Below are 19,631 nucleotides of genomic sequence, written 5' to 3'. Positions count from 1 at the left end.
ACTCGCTGCAGACGACACGTATCTCAATTGCCGTAACAAGCAGGGAATCGATAAAGCGCAGCACAAAGTAGCGCGCATGTCGCACACCGAGTTTGCGAATCTCCCTAACAAAGTTCTACTCGTGCCGGGGAAACCCTACATGCTTACCTGAAACACTGACGTCATCGACGGCGTGGTAAACGGAGCAGTGGGAACTCGAAGAACGGGAATCGCTGGGTGCCCGTACTACGCGCTTCCTCAGGTTTCACATTAGTGGAGCTGCATTCAGCGCAGGATTTAGAACTGCACCAATCCCTACAGACCTTTTTTTTTTTTTTGCTCTCCGCGACGTTCGATGACGTGATTGTTCGTTTTGCTATGTGATGGCCACCTTATGGCTAATGTCCCTTGGTTGTCGTTTCACAGGGTCCCCCGAACGACGCGAACTTCGCCCGCAGACGGCTGCTAGTCGTCGCGTGTTGTGTCATGCTGCTCGCCACTGCCGTGGCCTTCATCGTGTGCGCCATCGTAGAGAACCCCTCGGCATTCTTCGGCCACCGCTACGCCGCAGTGCTTGACGACACCACCCACGAAGCTGTCAGCACGTGAGTGTGTGTGTGGAGGGTGCTCTCGGTGTACTAGCATGTCGTTTGGTGTGTGCGCATGCGCACGCCACGCACTTGAACGAAATAGCGCAGCAGCGTTAAAAGTGTCACTCATCTGATTTTCGACTAGTGGAGTTATTCTTGAGCGGTCCGTTCTGTGGACTGTCCATTTTGGCAGCCGTTGATTGGTCGGAACTTGACGAGAAGAGTCCCCGGTTCTTTTTCCACAGCGTCATTAGGGAGTTTTAGCTTGTAACGTATACTTCTTTACGTTACCGTGTTACCGGATACCGGATGGAATCTGCGCATGCGCGAACCTTTACGGAACGTAAAGGATTACGGAACGTAAACTACTCGCCGGATAGGCTTTACGTTTACGGCCCTATCTCGCAAATCCACCTTCGTTCGTGGCTACTCGCGATATCCGCTTTGCGGAGACTCCAGCCGCCGAGTCAAAATAAGCAAAGTGCGCTCGATCACCTTTTTCAGCCGGATTACCGAGCCTAGAGCGACCTAGAATACCGAATCCGCAAACGTAAGAAGCCTAAAGACGCTGACAGGCTGGATAGGTGGCGCCATCTAGCGGGGCCAAGGTGTACCAGGCGAGCACAAAATTGTTATTGTAGAAACATCGGGCATTCTACTCCCAATGTAAATGCCTTGCAGCGGCATTATTACGAATGAGTTGCCTTTTTAATCATTTTTTCCCCTCAAGAACACTAAGCAAAAACAAACGTGTGCATGATTGTGGTTGCGCGAAACGTCACAAGATGTCGACACCATCGCCCGGTAACCTGGTATTGCTACACATCTTCGCTTATACCGGGATACTGCACGCGCTAAAAACCTCTCATGATTTTGCCGCAGCGTAATTCAATATTATCTAAATTAAATGTAGTTTAAGTGCTGTTATCATCACCATTTAGTGGTTTGCGCAAACGTAAAGGTTTACGTACGTACGTAAAGGTTTACGTTTTGGCAGCTAAAAAACTGTACTAAAACTCGAGTTCCGGTAAAACGGTAAACGTAATCCGGTAACGGTAACGTGAAGAAGTATACGTTACAAGCTAAAACTCCCTATTCTGACGTGACATAGTTTCCGCAATTCTGATCCGCCCTTTTAATTTTCCTGTGTTGTCCTCTGCCATTTTGGTAGGGATGCGGAGGTCTGCTAGGTGAGTCGGGGCAACCGGGATCGCCAGAACCAAAGCCTCCGAGATCGAAAGACGTGCGAAAACCTTTATACCACAGCGTTTCGCAACTTTCCCGCTAGAGGAAGGGCGTATGCGCTGTGGGCAACTTGGAAAAGGCGGATTGAGCGCTTCAATGCAGCCCACCTCTGACCAAGCGACGGCCCGCCTTTGACCAAGCGATGATGTCATATTGATTACGTCATCATGTGACGTCACGTTGTGACGTCATGTTGACGTCACCAATTTAATCGATTTGTGACGTCGTGATGAGGTCATATAGTGGAGGTTGAATTGACTGGCGCAAATATTCTGACAGAAACGAAGAACACAGAACGCGGACAAGCGCACCCTCTTCATCCCTGTCTGAGTATTAGGGCCAGTCGGTTCAACTTCACCTACGTATCAACTAACCCAACAGCAGACGCTACCAAACGTCATATGGTGACGTCATCACGTGATTATAATTTTTTGCATCCCTCTTGTTGACGCTGACGGACAAATTTCGCGTTTGATGTGGCATCTAAGGCTTTCTTTCGCCTTCATAAATAAAACTGAATTGAATTGAAATTGAAGATAAGCGCGTCATGGGCGTTCCTTTTAATCCGCAGAAAGGAAGCCGGATCGTCATCCAACACGACATGGGCCGACAAAGCGGACGCTTCGTTGTATCCAATTGTGCACCCCATGACCGGTGCACTCGACGACAACGTGTCTGTATCGTTCCTCTCCGAAGGCGCCGACGCAATTACACTACTTGCCAGCATCGAAGCGACGGAAGCGCCTGCGACTGGCGGGTCTAAAGTCTCCTGAAACAGCTTGGGATAGCACAATTCGCTCAAGGGGCAATATCACCAGATTATATAAGCACTGTGGTCAATCATCATCTTATCCTACGTCGAGAAGCAAAAGAGAATTACAATTATCTGAAACAACAGTCCATATTAACAAAATAAGGCATGTAAACGATAGCGATGTATACAGTACTATTTTACATTCAATAAACGCTGCCCTATCTTATGATTCGTTGTGATCTTATGATTCGTTATGATTCGGCAATAGACCCTTTTCGAAAAAGGGCGCCCCTAGCGCCGCGCACGCAAACTACAGTCTGCCGCCATTGTGAGGGCACCGCAGCAGACGACGCAAGCTTCGGCAACGTGCCAGTGCGTGACATTTCAGCACCGCCGAATCGTGAATTGTCATCAACGTTTTTTGTAGAGACGGCGTGCTGCAATGGTGCAGACGTGCTGCGTTCCCATGTGCCACCATCGAGGATATCGCGACGAGAACAGCGATAAGGTACGCGATAAAACTTGAACAACAAACACATGTGTTCTCTCTCCGTACGTGATGTCAAACGGACGTGCGGAAGGGCGCCGTTTTCTAAACGCGCTACAGAAACGGACGTGCTTATTTCATAGCGCCATGTGCAGCCTCGCTTTTACGAATGAATAGTCTTCTCCCGAGTGCCTGCACGCGGTGCATTGCGATAAGATTGTTTGTGCAGAAATACTGCGAGGGTTCGTAAGGCCAGCCAGAAAAATGAAGTTGCGTACCGTTCATTTAGTAGCGACAGTACTCGCATATCGTAAGCCACGTGTCAACATTTTTAGTACATACAAACAGGGGCGTAGGCAGAAATTTTTTTCGGGGGGGGGGGGGGGGCACCACCTTGATCTGAAGTGCGGGCCGGGCAGGCAGATGTGGTCGAGTGTCATTTTGTGCTTTGTGTGCCAAGGCAAAAATTCCGGGGGAGGGCACAGGCCCAATGTGCCCCCCCCCTCCCCCCCCCCCCCCCCCCCCCCGTCCGGAAAATAGTTGCGTGGTGTGGCTTGCGGCAGACAGGATTTTCACCGGTTGCGGTCGCATAGTTCCGCGACAGTGAAGTCCTTCCTTTCCTTCGGTGAGAAGTTTGTAGCTTCGGCGAGCCTTTTTTCCCTGTCCGGGCGCGCACGCGAGTTGGCTGTAGTCACGGTCCCGCAACCGCGGCAGTCGAGCCAAACTGCTCGTCCAACCCGTTGAAGGGTACAAAACGTTGCTCATTGTGCAGCGGAAGCACCTCAGAAAGACCAACGGAGAGTACTAAGAGCTCGTTCAAGCACGCAAACGGTGAGATTTCAGCGGATGACACGGAGAACTAGCCGCCAACACAAACATCACAGCGCTCACGCATTTGACGGCTCGCTTTCCATGCCCTCACGATGGCGCTGGCTATCCCACGCTCCTTTGCGAAGCGAAACTAACGAAAAGCCCACCGTCAGGTGGCGTATTTATGAAAAGGGTCTATAACCGCTCTAACGATCACGTATGGTGTATAAAAGAAATATGCCTCATTTATGTAGTAGCTAGATTTTTTTTCTTTTTACTACCTAATTTAGGGCTCTCGGTGTGCGCCACTAGCGAGGGACCTCTCTTGAATCGTGGCCTCCGCGATCGGCTCCGGCAGCACTGGAGCTGATCGCGGAGGTCACGGTTCAAAGGAGGAGGGAGATAAAAATAAGGCAGAGAAGTTAACCAGGGTTGTGTCCTGCACTACCCTGCATTGGGAAAAGGGGAGTTAAATGTTTGAGAGAAGAAAAAGGACATTTTAGCTTCATGCTCAAATGTCTTTTGCTCAGTGCTTAATGTCCTTCATGCTCAAATGTTATTCATGTTCAAATGTTCATGCTCAAATGTCATTCATGCTTCAAGCTCTGCATTCGGTGACGTTAGCTTAAAGCAGGGCTCGGAAACCTTTTGAGTGAAAAGAAACAGTTACGCCGCAACGGCGAAGAAATAAATGCGATAGCAACAAATAGGAATGTAACGCGAAGAACGGAAAGCAGCTCGAAATTTCCAGCGCGTCACTCAAGTACAAAGGACGCACGAAAAGCGCACACACAGGACGAGCGCGAACTATCAAGTGTCACAGCTCGACACCGAAAGCGCGCTGCTCAGACATAAAGAAGGACGCATGAAACAAATGCATAGGTATACACAGGACGAGCGAGAACTAGCAACTGTCACAGTTGTTACTTCTTTCTGTTTGAACAGCGCGCTCCTTTCACAAACGCGGCCCCTGCAGCGAGCGAAGTGACCTTCGTACGCTCTGTAACTTCAGCGCGGACATCGCGGTGAAAGCACAAGACATACAACCCCCCCTCCTCCCTCCACGAGATAAGCGCGCGCGCAGGCGACCACGCCCTGTAGAGCGAAGTGCACGGAGGCGCGCGCATGCGCAACGCTACGAGCGGGGCGATGACCTTTAAAGCGCGCCCTTCGCGCCATCTCGCTGATGAGCAAGAAATCACGCTGAAGGAAATGGTGTATATAAATAGCTCGCCGTCAGCGAGCTGAAAGACGGTACTCTTCGTGACCTAGCCGCCTAACGCCGAGAGGTCGCCCGTCAGAAAGTATTTTTCTGAATTATTTTTCTCTCTGACTTATACACATATATATATATATATATATATATATATATATATATATATATATATATATATATATATATTATATATATATATATATATATATATATATATATATATATATATATATATATATATATATATATATATATATATATATATGCATATACGGGACATGACGGCGACGGCGACGCCGATAAAAAAACCAGCCGAGAGTGTCCATATAATTGGGATCGCAATAAAAACCGCGTCTCGATGTATCGGCAATGGACGCCCTTGGATGTAGGCAAACACCCGCCGGCGCGTCCAAGGTTAGTTTTCACGGACTTGCTTCCCTGCGCTTTATTTCTTAAGTTTCAGACAAATTTTCTGCACCGAAGTCTGGATAGGTTAGGCACTTTCCGTGGTGCAGTGCAGTGAAGCGCATCCTCTGCATATTTATCAAAAAAAAAATATTTTTCGTTTTACTTGTCTTCATATGTCGGGGCTCAACTATGGGCTGTCCAGAGGGCCCTCGATGCGGCGGTTGGGCTTGGCTTGACTGTCCCAACGTGGGAGCGGACCGCTGCGCGTTGAGTCGTGCACCTCAGGACTTACAATGAAGTTTCGCATCCATTCATCCATCCATTCGTTTAACTTGCGAATAAAGCGCTTTTGAATAATTTTTTACGTGTTTCAAGGCACGCAGAATCAAATGGGCAAATTCTAAAAATCGGTATTTTTGAATCGTTTTCCGCCGAAACCTCGGCTGATTGGTTGGTTGGTTGGTTGATCCTAGAGGAATGACACAACCCACCACGGGGGATCGGCCACGAATCGTGCGGCAGTAGGATTTGTGAATGGGAAAAGAAGGGATAATTCTAAAGAGATAATTTGATGATGTGTAGGTAAGCAAAAATAGTTCTGTTTACGGTTTCCGAATTGGATGCTAAAGAGATAAAAGAAAAAAGGAAGAGAAAGCTGAAAATCTATATTCGCTGCACGAACACCGAGTGATAATCTTCTTATTCTTCATAGCATGTCCGGTCAAGCACTTGCTTTCAGCTTTCCGAATATTCATAAATGGTCCTTTAAAAAATAGAAATCGATGGTTCTTTCAAGTTATATTGCATACATATAATATCGGAGCATAACTTGTCGTATAGGGCAATTAACTTTCGGAATAATTAATTGAAATAAATTGATTCAGTTCATTGAAAAATTGTGAGGAGCTACGATGATCGCGGCACCTGGCGGAGCACATCTAAACCACGCGCTTCTTTCTACATGGCCTCTGAGAGCAGCTGCGGCAGCGCGCGAAACACAAGGTTAACACGGAGCCACCGAGATTGACACTGCCGACACGCAACGGCGCGTTGCCGGAGCCGATCACGGAGGCCACGGTTAACCCGAGGAATACATCAGGGCTCACGAACGCCGACGTGCGACTGCCGCTACCAAACATCTAAGTCAAGGATTGGGGTCGCCTCCAAATTTTTCACGATAAAATATTGAATGAATGAAACTATACTGAAAGAGCAAGCAGCCATCTGAGTTGGAAAGTAGGCTAGATATTATAACCCAAGACGTGATAAAAAAAATTTCGGAATGGAGACACTATAAAATCAATCTCACCGAAGTTGGAAATAATAAAATGACGAAGTGAAAAGGTTAGGACTACTAAGGTAATATTTTTGTTGCAGTTATACATGCCATAGTCGAACACAACGAAGCAGACATGCCTGTGACCCAGTGTAATAGCCCCAAAATGACAAAATTACTGGAATATTTAATCATAATGCTATCTTCTGAGGTCGAGCTTCGAGGCACCTTGCTTTCTCTGATTCGAATATATCTTACAGGATTGTGACGTAGTGCACAATCATGCACACGCGCTTAGCCGGTTGGGAGGAGAAGGAGGAACCTTTATTGAAGCAGGTGATGCTGGATACCCCTTATCCCTACCGGGCTGGTCGAAATCCCTAGTCCGGTATGTCACTAGTCGAAGCCGCCGCCCGCGCCCGCTGGACCACAGTTTTCTGTTCCTCTAGATCTGAGCTATTGAGCGGGGTCGCCTCCCAGTCCTCTTTTGTGGGGTTGGGGATTGAAGTTCACTTTGGGTTCAGTTGGCAGGCTCAGACCATGTGGTAAGTGTCGGCCACTTCGCCGCAGTACTGGCACTGTCCACTTATTTTTGGGTCGTAGTGTTTTATATGGCTGGACATAGCACCGTGTTTGTCAGTAGGCGCCGCAGGACGCCCTCCTCCGTTTTAAATCGCGAATGCATTTCTTAGTCGGGCTATGTAAGGCACCCGGCGTTGTCCGCGCGCCTCTCCGCTCTCACGCCCTCTCCCATAGCAACAGCTGCGGGCGCGCGCACTTATCCTCGCCCCTAGCAACCGGAGCAGGTGGTGCGGGCGGAGTAGCGGAGAGTGAGTGGAGAGGAGGAGCGCGCTCTGGCGTGTGAGGGCGCTCGCATCGCGGGAGCTCGGGGAGCTCGACCAGCGCAAATTTTTTTCTAGGCGGCATTGGCTCGGCGGAGCTCCCGCGTGTGTGGAGAGGGTAGGTGCAGTGCTTCACTGCTACTTCTCTCGCCGTTCGCTCTCTCTCCTCCCTGCGCCACCGCCTCAATGCAGTGCGTTTGAAACGCGTTTGTAGCGTTTGTGCTGCCTTGGCACATCCTGAAAACAGCGCGTTCTAAACGCGTTTGTGCTGCATTGAAGGCGGTGGCAACATCCCTGAGGTGATTACGAACGCACGTAGGAAGCGTTCGTTGAAACAGGCGCCCAAAAGGGAGACACTTGAGCGCGTCGATGTGTCCAGCTTTACGCCATTAAAATTACTACGCCGTCTACTCTCGGCGCAAGAAATGCATTCGCATTTCCTCACGATTCCCTTCGGGGAGGTGGGGGCATTTTTTGAAGTCCCTTGGCTGGTGCAGGATACAAACGGCTTTTTTCGATATAGTAATATCTAATTTCTCGGAACCGTGCGGGTTAAAGGTGTGGGACGTTCAGGTATATATATCGGGGCGACGGGGAGTCTCCCGGGAGGTAAGCGCGCGGGCCGCTGCAGCTGCAGCCTCGGCTGTGAGCCCCCCCCCCCCTTTTTTTGTTGTGTACGCAAGCGCTCTCCTTCTTGAATAAACGTTGTTGGTTTTGACGCACCATACTCTGACACATCCACAAGGATAACAAGAAATGATTTCAACGTTGTAGCCCCATTGTCATCGTCATCAGCACTTCCCAGCTGAAAGAAGACGAAGAGAAAATTAGGAAAGCGGCCGGATTCTTGGTACGTCACTTTAAAATTTGGACGCTATAAAGGTAAGCTGATACGGAAGCAGCATGGATGAAACGAACTTGAAGTTAATATCCATACCTACAGGACACTTGAGAGCTTTGCACACGTCTTGCCGATGTGTTTTCAATAGCGTCTGCGCTGCATGCACCGCAGAATCATCTAACATTAAACATGTTTTGATGTCTTCTTTTCAGAACTCACTAATAAAGCTGCAAAAAAAAAAGCATCTGCGATCCACCCTACGGTGTCTACATGGTCTGGGTGGCGTATTTATTTACGTAGCGGCAGCGTTTTTTTTTTTATGGATACTATCCGCAATAACACTCAGTGTCAGCATATTTCTCGTCTCGCTCTGCTTCTTGTATATATGTGTTACGTTACCTATGCATAAGTAATTACGCAAGAAGTGTTATGATAGTACAGCTCCTCATTAAAATCTAAAGTACATCGATAGCCAAGAAATGGAAGCATACAATAAAATAAAAGTTGTTTAAACAATCGGTACTTCGACAGGCTGGCGGACGTTTCGAATGGTGGACGTCTCTTTGTCATCAAACATTCAGTAAGTAACGTGTTTTATATTCAGCCTTGTCAACGTCGGCATGTCAGTTTTAAAGGGTTAACAAATGCCGTAACGCGACGTCATCATTTACGCTTTATAGCTAATGAATAGATGTCCGTCTATCGAAACGCCCGCTGGCCCTCTTTGAAACACCTCTGTTTATGCACTTAGTTCTACAATAATCCCTCATTACAAACATTACCTTCTACCTAGCATCCCCCGTAAAATCCCCATAAACGTATTACAATACCAACACATTAAAATTCAGTCATCGCAAGTGAGCTAGAACGAAGGCAGTTGGCCTTCATCTAAAGGTAAGCACAGTTTGTTTGTTTTTCGCAGGTAATTCGCTCGATTTAGTCGCAGTCACTGCCTATCGGCAATGGCTTCCACCGAAGACGTGCGCGCCAGGCCCGGCACCGCCAAGCTGTCTCCGACGAGGGCCACGAAAGTGCCGACAACCGGAGAAGGCGTCGCCCGGACCTGCAACGACCTCGCCGTCAGCATGTGCAAGCGCCTGCTCCGCATAAAGGTCGTCTTCTGTATTCTCTCATCCTTCAACTTCTTTTAACATTCGATCATCAAAGCGCCACGTGACACGAGTTCAACGGAAGGTGGAAGCTTGCATTGATGAGAGGTGGTCGAACAGGGAAAGTCACTGGAGCCAGCGTTTTTGATAGCAGAACTTGTCTGAAGACAGGGCTAAGGCAGACCCTCTTGTCGAAACGTTAGTTTCAGCAGCATATCCTGTTGAACGATTGCTCATCATTTAGGATGCACCGTAGCTTATTATAGTGACAGCGATTACAGGGACAACCAGTTTTATAGCGATAGCCACTGCAGTTAAAACTCGATCGTACAAAACCCAATTTCACCAAGTTCCCGATCTAACGAAGTAATTTCCATTCCCCGGTAAATACCCATAGGGTTCAGTAACCCGAATTTACGAACAAATGTGACCACCAAAGCCGATTTAACGAAGTTTTTCTCGGAATAGCCCAGTAAAAAGCCGATGATTTCGTTCCACTTTTGACATAGATGGGCCTTTTTTTCGAACGTGCGTCGTAACTGTCGCGTTAAAACATCTAGACGCTCGGCGCTAGCTTTACTTTGACCAGGCTACACACTACGCCCATGCACAGTACAACGGACTAGACAGTGGGTAGCGCTCCTGCGTACCGGAAGGTGCTATAGAGGAGGTGGTGGTAGCTTTGGTTATCACATGGTCTATGCAGCACTTAGTACGGATAATCTCCTCGCAACTTTCTCGCTCGGCCTGCTCGCACAATCGCTCCGTTCTTTTTCCGCATCGTCGCATATGTCGGTACACTATCACAGTTTCACGCAACCATCTAACCTGCCCTGCATCGCCCGGATATGGTATCCTCTAGTGAGTATCACTCCGTTATTGAGTATCACTCCGGATTGGGTATCACTCCGGATTAGGTATCACTCCGTTAAGTTTTTAGATATGGAAATACCTCAAAAACCGTTTTCTCGATTTAACGAAATAATTCGAGCGTCCTCATCACTTCGCTAAATCGAGTTTCAACTGTAAATGAACACACTGCAGGTGAATATTTGCCGCCGCCGTCGCCGTGATGTTCTGTATAAAGTACAAGAACGATCCCATCGTCCAGCGCGCGTCCTATGTTCCATGTGCAAGTGAAAGTGTGCAAGGGCTGCCGACGACAGCGACTCAAGGGAAAGTTAACGCGCCGGCTGTCCTCATTCGCGCTAAAGGCCCGTGAGGTGGGGGAAGGGGGTCCTCCCACAGTGGGGACGGGGGAGGGGGAAGCTGTGGCTCCGGCAGCAGCTACGTACTTTGAAAAAGCCGGCTGAGGTCGCGGGTCCTTTATCTTGTTCTGTATAAAGTACAAGAACGATCCCATCGTCCGATCATTTCCGATCAGGAGATGGCTCAAAGCTTTGTACGTCCTCATAGCTTTGTTTTTGTTGCAGCGATAGAGAGCTCGAAGGTCGCTTCGCTCGCTGAAGCGGCCGCGTTTTCTTACGCCTGTGTTTTGTTGATTTACGCCTGGTCGGGTGCTAAAGAAGCAAGCTGCTAGCCTTACTTCGTATCAAACTATAATTTGTCGCTATCGCATTGGTCGCTTCGCCCTCGCGTGGAACTGACCTTTTTGTTAGTTTCAGCGCACTTACGTAAGTTTGCACGTCTTCGCAGGAAGAGGTGCCATGGTGAAGCACTGCAGTGAGTCCTCTGGTGATGTTACAAAAAATAGCTCTACTACTGAACAGAAAAAAAAAATTTTAAAAAGCATTGATAGTATTAGTGCCATAACCTATTGCTGTAAACATAATGACAGTTTACGCACTTATACAAATAATAAACAACAGTAGTGCCTAAAAACAAATTATCAGCACATCGCAAACACTGGTCATCTGTCTGCAGGAGCAGGATATTAAGCCCGGGGATACTCCGGACAACATCGCCTTTTCGCCACTGGCTGTAGCCTCGGGGCTGTCGGTGGTGCTTGCCGTAACAAGCGGTCGCACGGCGAAGCAGCTGTCCGCCGCCCTCGTCGCCGACGTCAGAACGGTGCACGAGCAGTTCAGGTATGCCGTGCTTCGCTTGATATCAGTTTACGTCTCAAACTGCACTAATATTGCTTCATAATCCACGTCGCAATTTCCATGATTCTCTTACTTGTTTTCATTGTTCATTTAAGGGTACGCTTTCGCGAATTTTATTTTAAAGCAAATTATGCGCACTTCGAGCTAAGAAAATAATTGCTTTTGACACGAAAGTCTTTTATGCCGGGTTTCATCAAGACGTCACTGACGTCATTTCCGTCACGGAAATGACGTTGATAAAATGCACATTAACAGATGACAAAGAAAAACTAGAGCAAAAAGCTTTCCTGGCGCGAATGACCTGGGTGTCGAAACCACGACCTCTCGGTGCGCAGCGATAGATGCCGGGCGTTCTACCCACTGTGCTAACCAACACAAACGCACGAGGCTTTACAAATGCACCTTGTATATTTCACACCTTCTCCGCGAGAGCGACGCCAGCGGGAAGTGGAACGCCTTCGCGCGTTCACGGCTCAACCTACGAACAGACCTTCTCAGCGAGACACGCCAGCGGAAAGTGGAACGCCTTCGCGCTTTCGCGGCTCAAGCTACGAACAGACCTTCTCAGCGAGACACGCCAGCGGAAAGTGGAACGCCTTCGCGCGTTCACGGCTCAACCTACGAACAGACCTTCTCAGCGAGACACGCCAGCGGAAAGTGGAACGCCTTCGCGCTTTCGCGGCTCAAGCTACGAACAGACCTTCTCAGCGAGACACGCCAGCGGAAAGTGGAACGCCTTCGCGCGTTCACGGCTCAACCTACGAACAGACCTTCTCAGCGAGACACGCCAGCGGAAAGTGGAACGCCTTCGCGCTTTCGCGGCTCAAGCTACGAACAGACCTTCTCAGCGAGACACGCCAGCGGAAAGTGGAACGCCTTCGCGCGTTCACGGCTCAACCTACGAACAGACCTCAGCGAGACACGCCAGCGGAAAGTGGAACGCCTTCGCGCTTTCGCGGCTCAAGCTACGAACAGACCTTCTCAGCGAGACACGCCAGCGGAAAGTGGAACGCCTTCGCGCGTTCACGGCTCAACCTACGAACAGACCTCCTCAGCGAGACACGCCAGCGGAAAGTGGAACGCCTTCGCGCTTTCGCGGCTCAAGCTACGAACAGACCTTCTCAGCGAGGCACACGCCAGCGGAACGTAGAACGCCTTCGCGCTTTCGCGGCTCAAGCTACGAACAGACCTTCTCAGCGAGGCACACGCCAGCGGAACGTAGAACGCCTTCGCGCTTTCGCGGCTCAAGCTACGAACAGACCTTCTCAGCGAGACACGCCAGCGGAAAGTGGAACGCCTTCGCGCTTTCGCGGCTCAAGCTACGAACAGACCTTCTCAGCGAGGCACACGCCAGCGGAACGTAGAACGCCTTCGCGCTTTCGCGGCTCAAGCTACGAACAGACCTTCTCAGCGAGGCACACGCCAGCGGAACGTAGAACGCCTTCGCGCGTTCACGGCTCAACCTACGAACAGACCTTCTCAGCGAGACACGCCAGCGGAAAGTGGAACGCCTTCGCGCTTTCGCGGCTCAAGCTACGAACAGACCTTCTCAGCGAGACACGCCAGCGGAAAGTGGAACGCCTTCGCGCGTTCCCGGCTCAACCTACGAACAGACCTTCTCAGCGAGACACGCCAGCGGAAAGTGGAACGCCTTCGCGCTTTCGCGGCTCAAGCTACGAACAGACCTTCTCAGCGAGACACGCCAGCGGAAAGTGGAACGCCTTCGCGCGTTCACGGCTCAACCTACGAACAGACCTTCTCAGCGAGACACGCCAGCGGAAAGTGGAACGCCTTCGCGCTTTCGCGGCTCAACCTACGAACAGACCTTCTCAGCGAGACACGCCAGCGGAAAGTGGAACGCCTTCGCGCTTTCGCGGCTCAAGCTACGAACAGACCTTTTCAGCGAGGCACACGCCAGTGGAAAGTAGAACGTGGAACGCCTTTGCGCGTTCAGGGGCTTCTGCTTCTCGCGTTCCTGAAGCGCTGTGCGGTAGTGTATGCATGAGCAGAGGCATAGAATACCCTATTACTTGGAGCGTACACATTGCTGTTTCTCTTCTCAAATGACGACGCTTTGAACGAGTGCATATCGAGTATCAGTGTTTATTATGTGCCTGCTGATGCCACCTTTGCGCGGGATTGACTATATATATGCTGTGTCGAGGTGTATGTTAACGACTTACAGCTACCACAAGGGTTAAATCTTGATCATTAACGTTTTTAACCTCTTCACTACCGAGAAAAAGTGTAGGCAAGAAAAAGAGATGCACTTTGCAAAATCTCTTCCCGCGTGGTTCCACAAGTGGAAAAGAAAAGAAAAAGACATCGCGACAAAAATTTCCTATTTCAAAGGCCTAAAATGGGCGTCCACAAATGGGGACTCTTGCTGCAAATATGCCAATAACACCGCCGATAAATGCGGATTCTGGCTTTCAGCGTTTCAGATATTTTTATAACGATTTCCGAAGACCAATAGCACAACTTTTGTTCGCGCTATACTTTAAAGCCAAAAATAAAGTATTAAGCGCAAAACTCTACGCAGTCAGGTAGGCCTAGCAGGCGCGCGCTGCAAGATCTGTCCACTGCCGTTTCGTTTAGTTTGCACGACGAATGCGGACTACTGCTGCTCAGTCTTAGAGCATGGGCGTAGCCAGGGGTGGGAGGGGGGGGGGGGTTCAGCGCCTTTCCCAAAAAATTTTTCAGTTTCGCTTCGGTATATATATACAGGCACACATACAAACGAACGCATGAACATGCATTAAAAATGCCTGAACCCCCCCCCCCCCTCCCAAGAAAATCCCTGGCTACGCCACCGTCTTGGAGTACGGGTAAAGGACACTCTGAGCGACAAAGGCGCGAGTTTTCAGCGACGCTGTTGTGTAGTTTGCTTAAGAAGGCATGTCCACGAACGTGGACGCAGGTAGCGAAGAGGTCAAAATAGTATTTCCGGTTATAACAACTAGTCGCGACCAGTTGCCACAGCGCCATGTGCGGACCTTGCTCGCACGCAGGCACGTCTTCAACGAGCTCGGTCACATGCACGGCCAGGTCTCGCTTAGCTTGGCCAACCGACTGTACGCCGACGACCGACTCCGGCCGCTGGGCGGATACCAGGCCACGTTGGACCGGTGCTACAAGAGCCCCGTCGAGTCTGAGCGCTTCCACGCCGACCCGGAAGCGTGCAGGTCTAGCATCAACGCTTGCGTCGAGCGTACCACGTGCTCCCGAGTGAAGGAATTACTTCCGCGAGGAATCCTCGACTGCGGCACGCTGCTGGCGCTCGTCAGCGCCCTCGACTTCAAAGGTGAACATAACATGTTAAAACGAAAGCCGTGTGGCGACCAAAACGTTAGTAAGGACATCCTTTCTAGAGTGTCTCATTTCTGTACTCGGTGGCAATGTGCCATTTCTGAAATACGTAGTTTTCATTGACGTCACCATGGTCACCATCTTGGAGTACTAGCTGGTTGACATGCTGCGTGAACTCTTGCTCGAACGCGCGGAGAAAGAAACGGTGACATCAGATTAGTGCCGGTGTCCCCACGTGTTCCTTTGCGTTTCCCTTTGGCGCGTCTGGCGAACGAACAAAGAGGGGAGAGGACAAAAGAACGCGGGGACCGAACGACTGCGTGTGCTCCCCCGCACTGACACTCTCTAATGAGATAAGGAGTCACGGCGGCCGCCATGTTGAGGTACCCAGCGCAGATAACCTGCTTGTGACGTCATGTGAAAACTATGTATACGTTGTATCAGATGGCACGTTCACGTTTTAGCAATATACCCATTTGCTATGGTTTTGTTGTACAGGCTGTGAGATTCAATATTAATTAATCAATAAATCAACAGTTTCGCCGCAAGGGCGAAGCAGTGAATGCAATAGCAAAAAATTGAAATTTTATACGAAGTAAGGCTAGCACCTTACTCGTTTGGATCCTATCTCGCGTAACTCGAAACGCTAAGCGGATATGGCCGCTCCAGGAAGCGAAGCGGTTTTCTTGCTGTCTGTCGTTTCAACGCGAAGTAAGCGGTGAGGGCACAACACGTACAAGGGCATACGAGCCGTTTACTGATGTCTGTCCTGATAGCGCGTGTGCCAGCGCCCGCGACCATGCCCTTATGATCGAAGTTTGCAGTTGCTCAGGGGCGTAGCCAGAAATTTTTTTCGGGGGGGGTTCAACCATACTTTATGTATGTTCGTGCGTGTGTTTGTATGTGCGCGTGTATATATACGCAAGCAAAACTGAAAAATTTTGGGGAGGGTTTGAACCCCCCCCCCCCTGGCTACGCCCCTGCAGTTGCTGCTCGAGCGACCGAGTCAGCCGAGGCATTTGGCGCCTGGAAGTGTCGTGGTAAACGTGGTGTGTTCCCTCTTTGTCTGCCTGGCGCTCGTCTCAGAGTACTTTGGCTGGCCGTCTGGCTCGGAAACCGAGGAATTGAGTCCACGCAGTCTAAATTGATTTCTTTTTGTTATTCTTCATTGTGCTGTGCGTCATAAAACACAATGAAAAATCAACTTGAGCAAACGATTTGCACGTGTACTTATTTGCCTAGCCGGCCCGCGTCTTTGCAAGATAGTGTCTGACCCACGTCCGCTAGTCATGCCGCTGAAAGAAGAATAAAGGACCGTGACATTGTTAAGCCCCTGCACTCTAAAAAAATATTCATTTGAAATTGACTCTTTTTTGCTACATATGTGACTCTCGCAGGTGAGATCAGGCCCGTAGCCAGGGGGGTTGTCCTAGCCCCCCCCCCACCCCGGGATGTTGACAGAGGGGGGGGGGGGTGTTTTACTAAAAATAAATAATGAAAACAGGTGTTTTTCTCAAATAGTCAAGGCCTGCAGCAAGTGCCCCCCCCCCCTCCGAAAAAATTTCCTGGCTACGGGCCTGGGAGAGATCTATAACACTTTAAAGGGAGACAAGCCAACTCTCTTTTGGAGAGTCGCGCGTCACACGACACTCCTAAAAGGAGTCAACACGCCTCTCTAAAGAGAGTTATACATGTAAAACTCCAAGTAACATATGTAGCAAAAAAGAGTCAAATGACTTTTTTTTTTCTTAAAGTGTGGGACAGCTTTTCTTCTGCGACACCTTTATGTCTGTTACTGAACATATCGATGCAAACGATCTAATTAGAACGTATATGCACCCGTTTTCTCGAATTCATGAACATACCTATAGCCCGCATGCCTTCACAGGACGGTGGAACACCCCGTTCGACCCGGGCCGCACCGTGCCGGGCGACTTCCACGAGTCTCGCACGCGGGTTGTGCGCACTCGAATGATGTGGGGCGACGCACCCGCGCGGCTCAACCACTACTGTGAGGGCCTGGCGGGGCGAGCCATCGACGTGCCCTACGAGGACAACGGCGGCCGCTTCTCGATGACCCTGCTGGTGCCGGACCAGCTGGACGGACTCGGCGCTCTCGTCGAGTCTCTGACGCCCGAGCGCCTGAACAGGATCTTGCGAGGGTTCGACCCCCAGCAGGACGCCCAGCTGGAGCTTCCTCGCTTCAAGGTACTGTACGTAGCCTCAACGGAAGAAAGATTAGCGCAAGTGAACGGTGGCCGGAGCCGCAAGATTGCGACACGCGGCGCCGTTGTTCACGAGCACGCCGATAGCGAGATTGCCAAGCACGTTCCACTTTCCAAAGCAGGGGTGGCCGGCGGACTGTCGGAAAGCAACCCACCTTGCTGTTGGACCATCCGAAAGCCCATATCTTAAAGAAACGCTTGTTCATTGCTTATCGCCAGATGTGCCTATGCACACGATATCTTTTTTTGTTTGTTTGTTTGTTTGTTTTTTCGCTGAAGTTGCGAGCAACTACCTTTATCCCTGCCCAGAAAAAGCTGCTTGTTGGAGTGCTTTCCGCCGGCCACCCCTGCTTTGGAAAATGGAATGTGCTTGGCACTCTCGATATCGGCGCGCTCGGAAAAAACGCAGCGCCGCGTGTCGCAATCTTATCGGTCCGGCAACCGGTCACTTGTGCCAATCCTTTTCCGTTGATACTGTACATACGTACACCACTGTGTCCACGATATGTCTGGCACTGAGGCGGGGAGCAAAGGACAACGCGAAACGATTAATCGTACCAACACGAGCCTTATGTCTTGAGTGCCCCGTCCCCATCTCACATACTAAGATCGAGTAAAAAGGGCGTCCTTTGTGCCCCAACCATGGTCCTCATCTGGCTTGCTTGCGTTTCCTTTCTTGAATTTCTTGAAAACTCGGCACTACCCACTTTCCTCTGCAGAATGCTATGTCACGCTTGTAACGCTGCACTTGTTGTTGGGCTTGTTGGTGTTAGACTCCTACCTACTCAACTTCAGCAATACCCTTCTTTTATGTAGCGACCGTGGCATTACTATCTAGCCTTATGTCGGCTCACGTTTATACTCACGTCTACTCGCACATACTTCAACGCACTAGTGTCCATACGCCAACTCAATATTTATTGATCAGAGGCATGAGTTACGAAAAAGGGGGCGGGGGGGGGAGGTTGTAGAGGTGCCTTGACCTCTGGACGCGAACTCTTTCACGGGAAGTTCTTCATAAAAATATCTCGTGTGAGTCCTCTCTTTCAATAAAAATGCCCTTACTGAACTGGAACCAATAGTAACTCGTGTATGAAGGTACGGGTTCAAATGGTGCCAGGTAGAGCACCGAATATGCGAGATATTGGTGTTAAAGAGCATTGACACCATGGTCGAAAAAGCTAATTATACGCTAACGGACGCATGAGTCGACTCACTCAGACTTCCTTAGACGCAGATCGAGCCGTGAGTCTGAGTGAAGTGAGCAATATTTTCGTGGGTTTGAGTCCGAGTGAGTCCTGTTGAGAAATATTTTAGTGAGTCTGAGTCCGAGTGAGCCCGAAGGGCAGAATAATTTCATGAGTGAGTCCGAGTGAGCTCCACATTTTTTGCCGACCTGTGCTGTTAGCTGATCGCCCGTAGTGTAGCGCGAAGACATAAATACAAAGACACGTACGGAGTGCCTGTTTTGTATGTCTCCGTGTCTGTATTTGTGTATTCGCACTACATTATGACATCGTCTAGCTGTCGAGGTTGCGCACTTCTTGACCTCGCTGACGTAAGATTCCGCTTGGTTATACCTCTCCTGGTTGGTTTTTTTCTCGCACAGCTGGAAGACACGACGGACCTTCGGGTCGTCCTTCAGGAAATGGGCGTCACGGACCTGTTCGACCCGCTCGTGGCCGAATTTCCGGGCTTCACAATGAGCAGGGACCCATCCGAGGAGAGCAGCAGCGGCTTGCAGACCAACGGACTAGCCCTGTCGGTTGCCGTGCACAAGGCCTTCATCGACGTCAACGAAGAAGGCACCGGGACGACCGCGCCCAAGGACGTCCCAGAAACGCCCGGAAGCTTCCTCAAGGACCCGTCTCGGTTCCGGGTCGACCGACCCTTCTACTTCCTGATACGGTGCCACAATCCGGAAGTCATCCTGTTCGCCGGCACCGTGCACCACGTTCAGCCTCTTTAGTGAAACTACGCATTTATTTATTTTCTTTCATCAGCACTGCTGCTGGTTGCGTTGTCAGTGACACCATAAGTAAATATCTGGGCAAATTAGTAAATAAACGTTAGTGAATATTTTTCGCCTTGGCCGGCGTGCGTCGATGTTTTCGCCGCAAATTGAAAACGCCACGTTCATTCAAGTGTCAGTGCTTGTTTGATACTAGAACTATGCATATGGCAATAAATATTTTAATAGTAAGTAAAAACCAATTTTTCGCCCCGCCACGGTGGTCTAGTGATTATGGCACTCGACTGCTGACCCGAAGGTCGTGGGATCGAATCCCGGCCGCGGCGGCTGCATTTTCGATGGAGACGAAAATGTTTGAGGCCCGTGCATTAGATTTAGGTGCACTTTATAAAGAACCCCAGGTGCTCGAAATTTACGGAGTCCTCCACTACGGCGTCTCTCATAATGATATCGCGGTTTTGGGACGTTAAACTCCAGATATTATTAAACTATTAATTTCATA

The 19,631-nt window shown here is 49.8% G+C and overlaps 1 protein-coding gene across 1 annotated transcript; it reads left to right on the top strand.

The window, feature by feature from the left end:
- The first annotated feature begins 9,410 nt into the window (after positions 1–9,410).
- LOC119375089 (leukocyte elastase inhibitor) lies at positions 9,411–19,318 on the top strand. The gene is made up of 5 exons (XM_037645283.1): positions 9,411–9,560; positions 11,442–11,605; positions 14,635–14,927; positions 16,821–17,140; positions 18,767–19,318. Exons 1-5 carry the CDS (start codon positions 9,411–9,413, stop codon positions 19,124–19,126), a joined length of 1,287 nt encoding a protein of 428 aa, XP_037501211.1. The 3' UTR covers positions 19,127–19,318.
- The last annotated feature ends 313 nt before the right edge of the window (positions 19,319–19,631 follow it).

The sequence above is a fragment of the Rhipicephalus sanguineus genome, chromosome 11 (assembly GCF_013339695.2).
Source record: "Rhipicephalus sanguineus isolate Rsan-2018 chromosome 11, BIME_Rsan_1.4, whole genome shotgun sequence".
Taxonomy (NCBI): domain Eukaryota; kingdom Metazoa; phylum Arthropoda; class Arachnida; order Ixodida; family Ixodidae; genus Rhipicephalus; species Rhipicephalus sanguineus.
The sequence above is the reverse complement of the archived record's forward strand: the minus strand, read 5'-3'. Positions and strand labels throughout refer to the sequence as shown.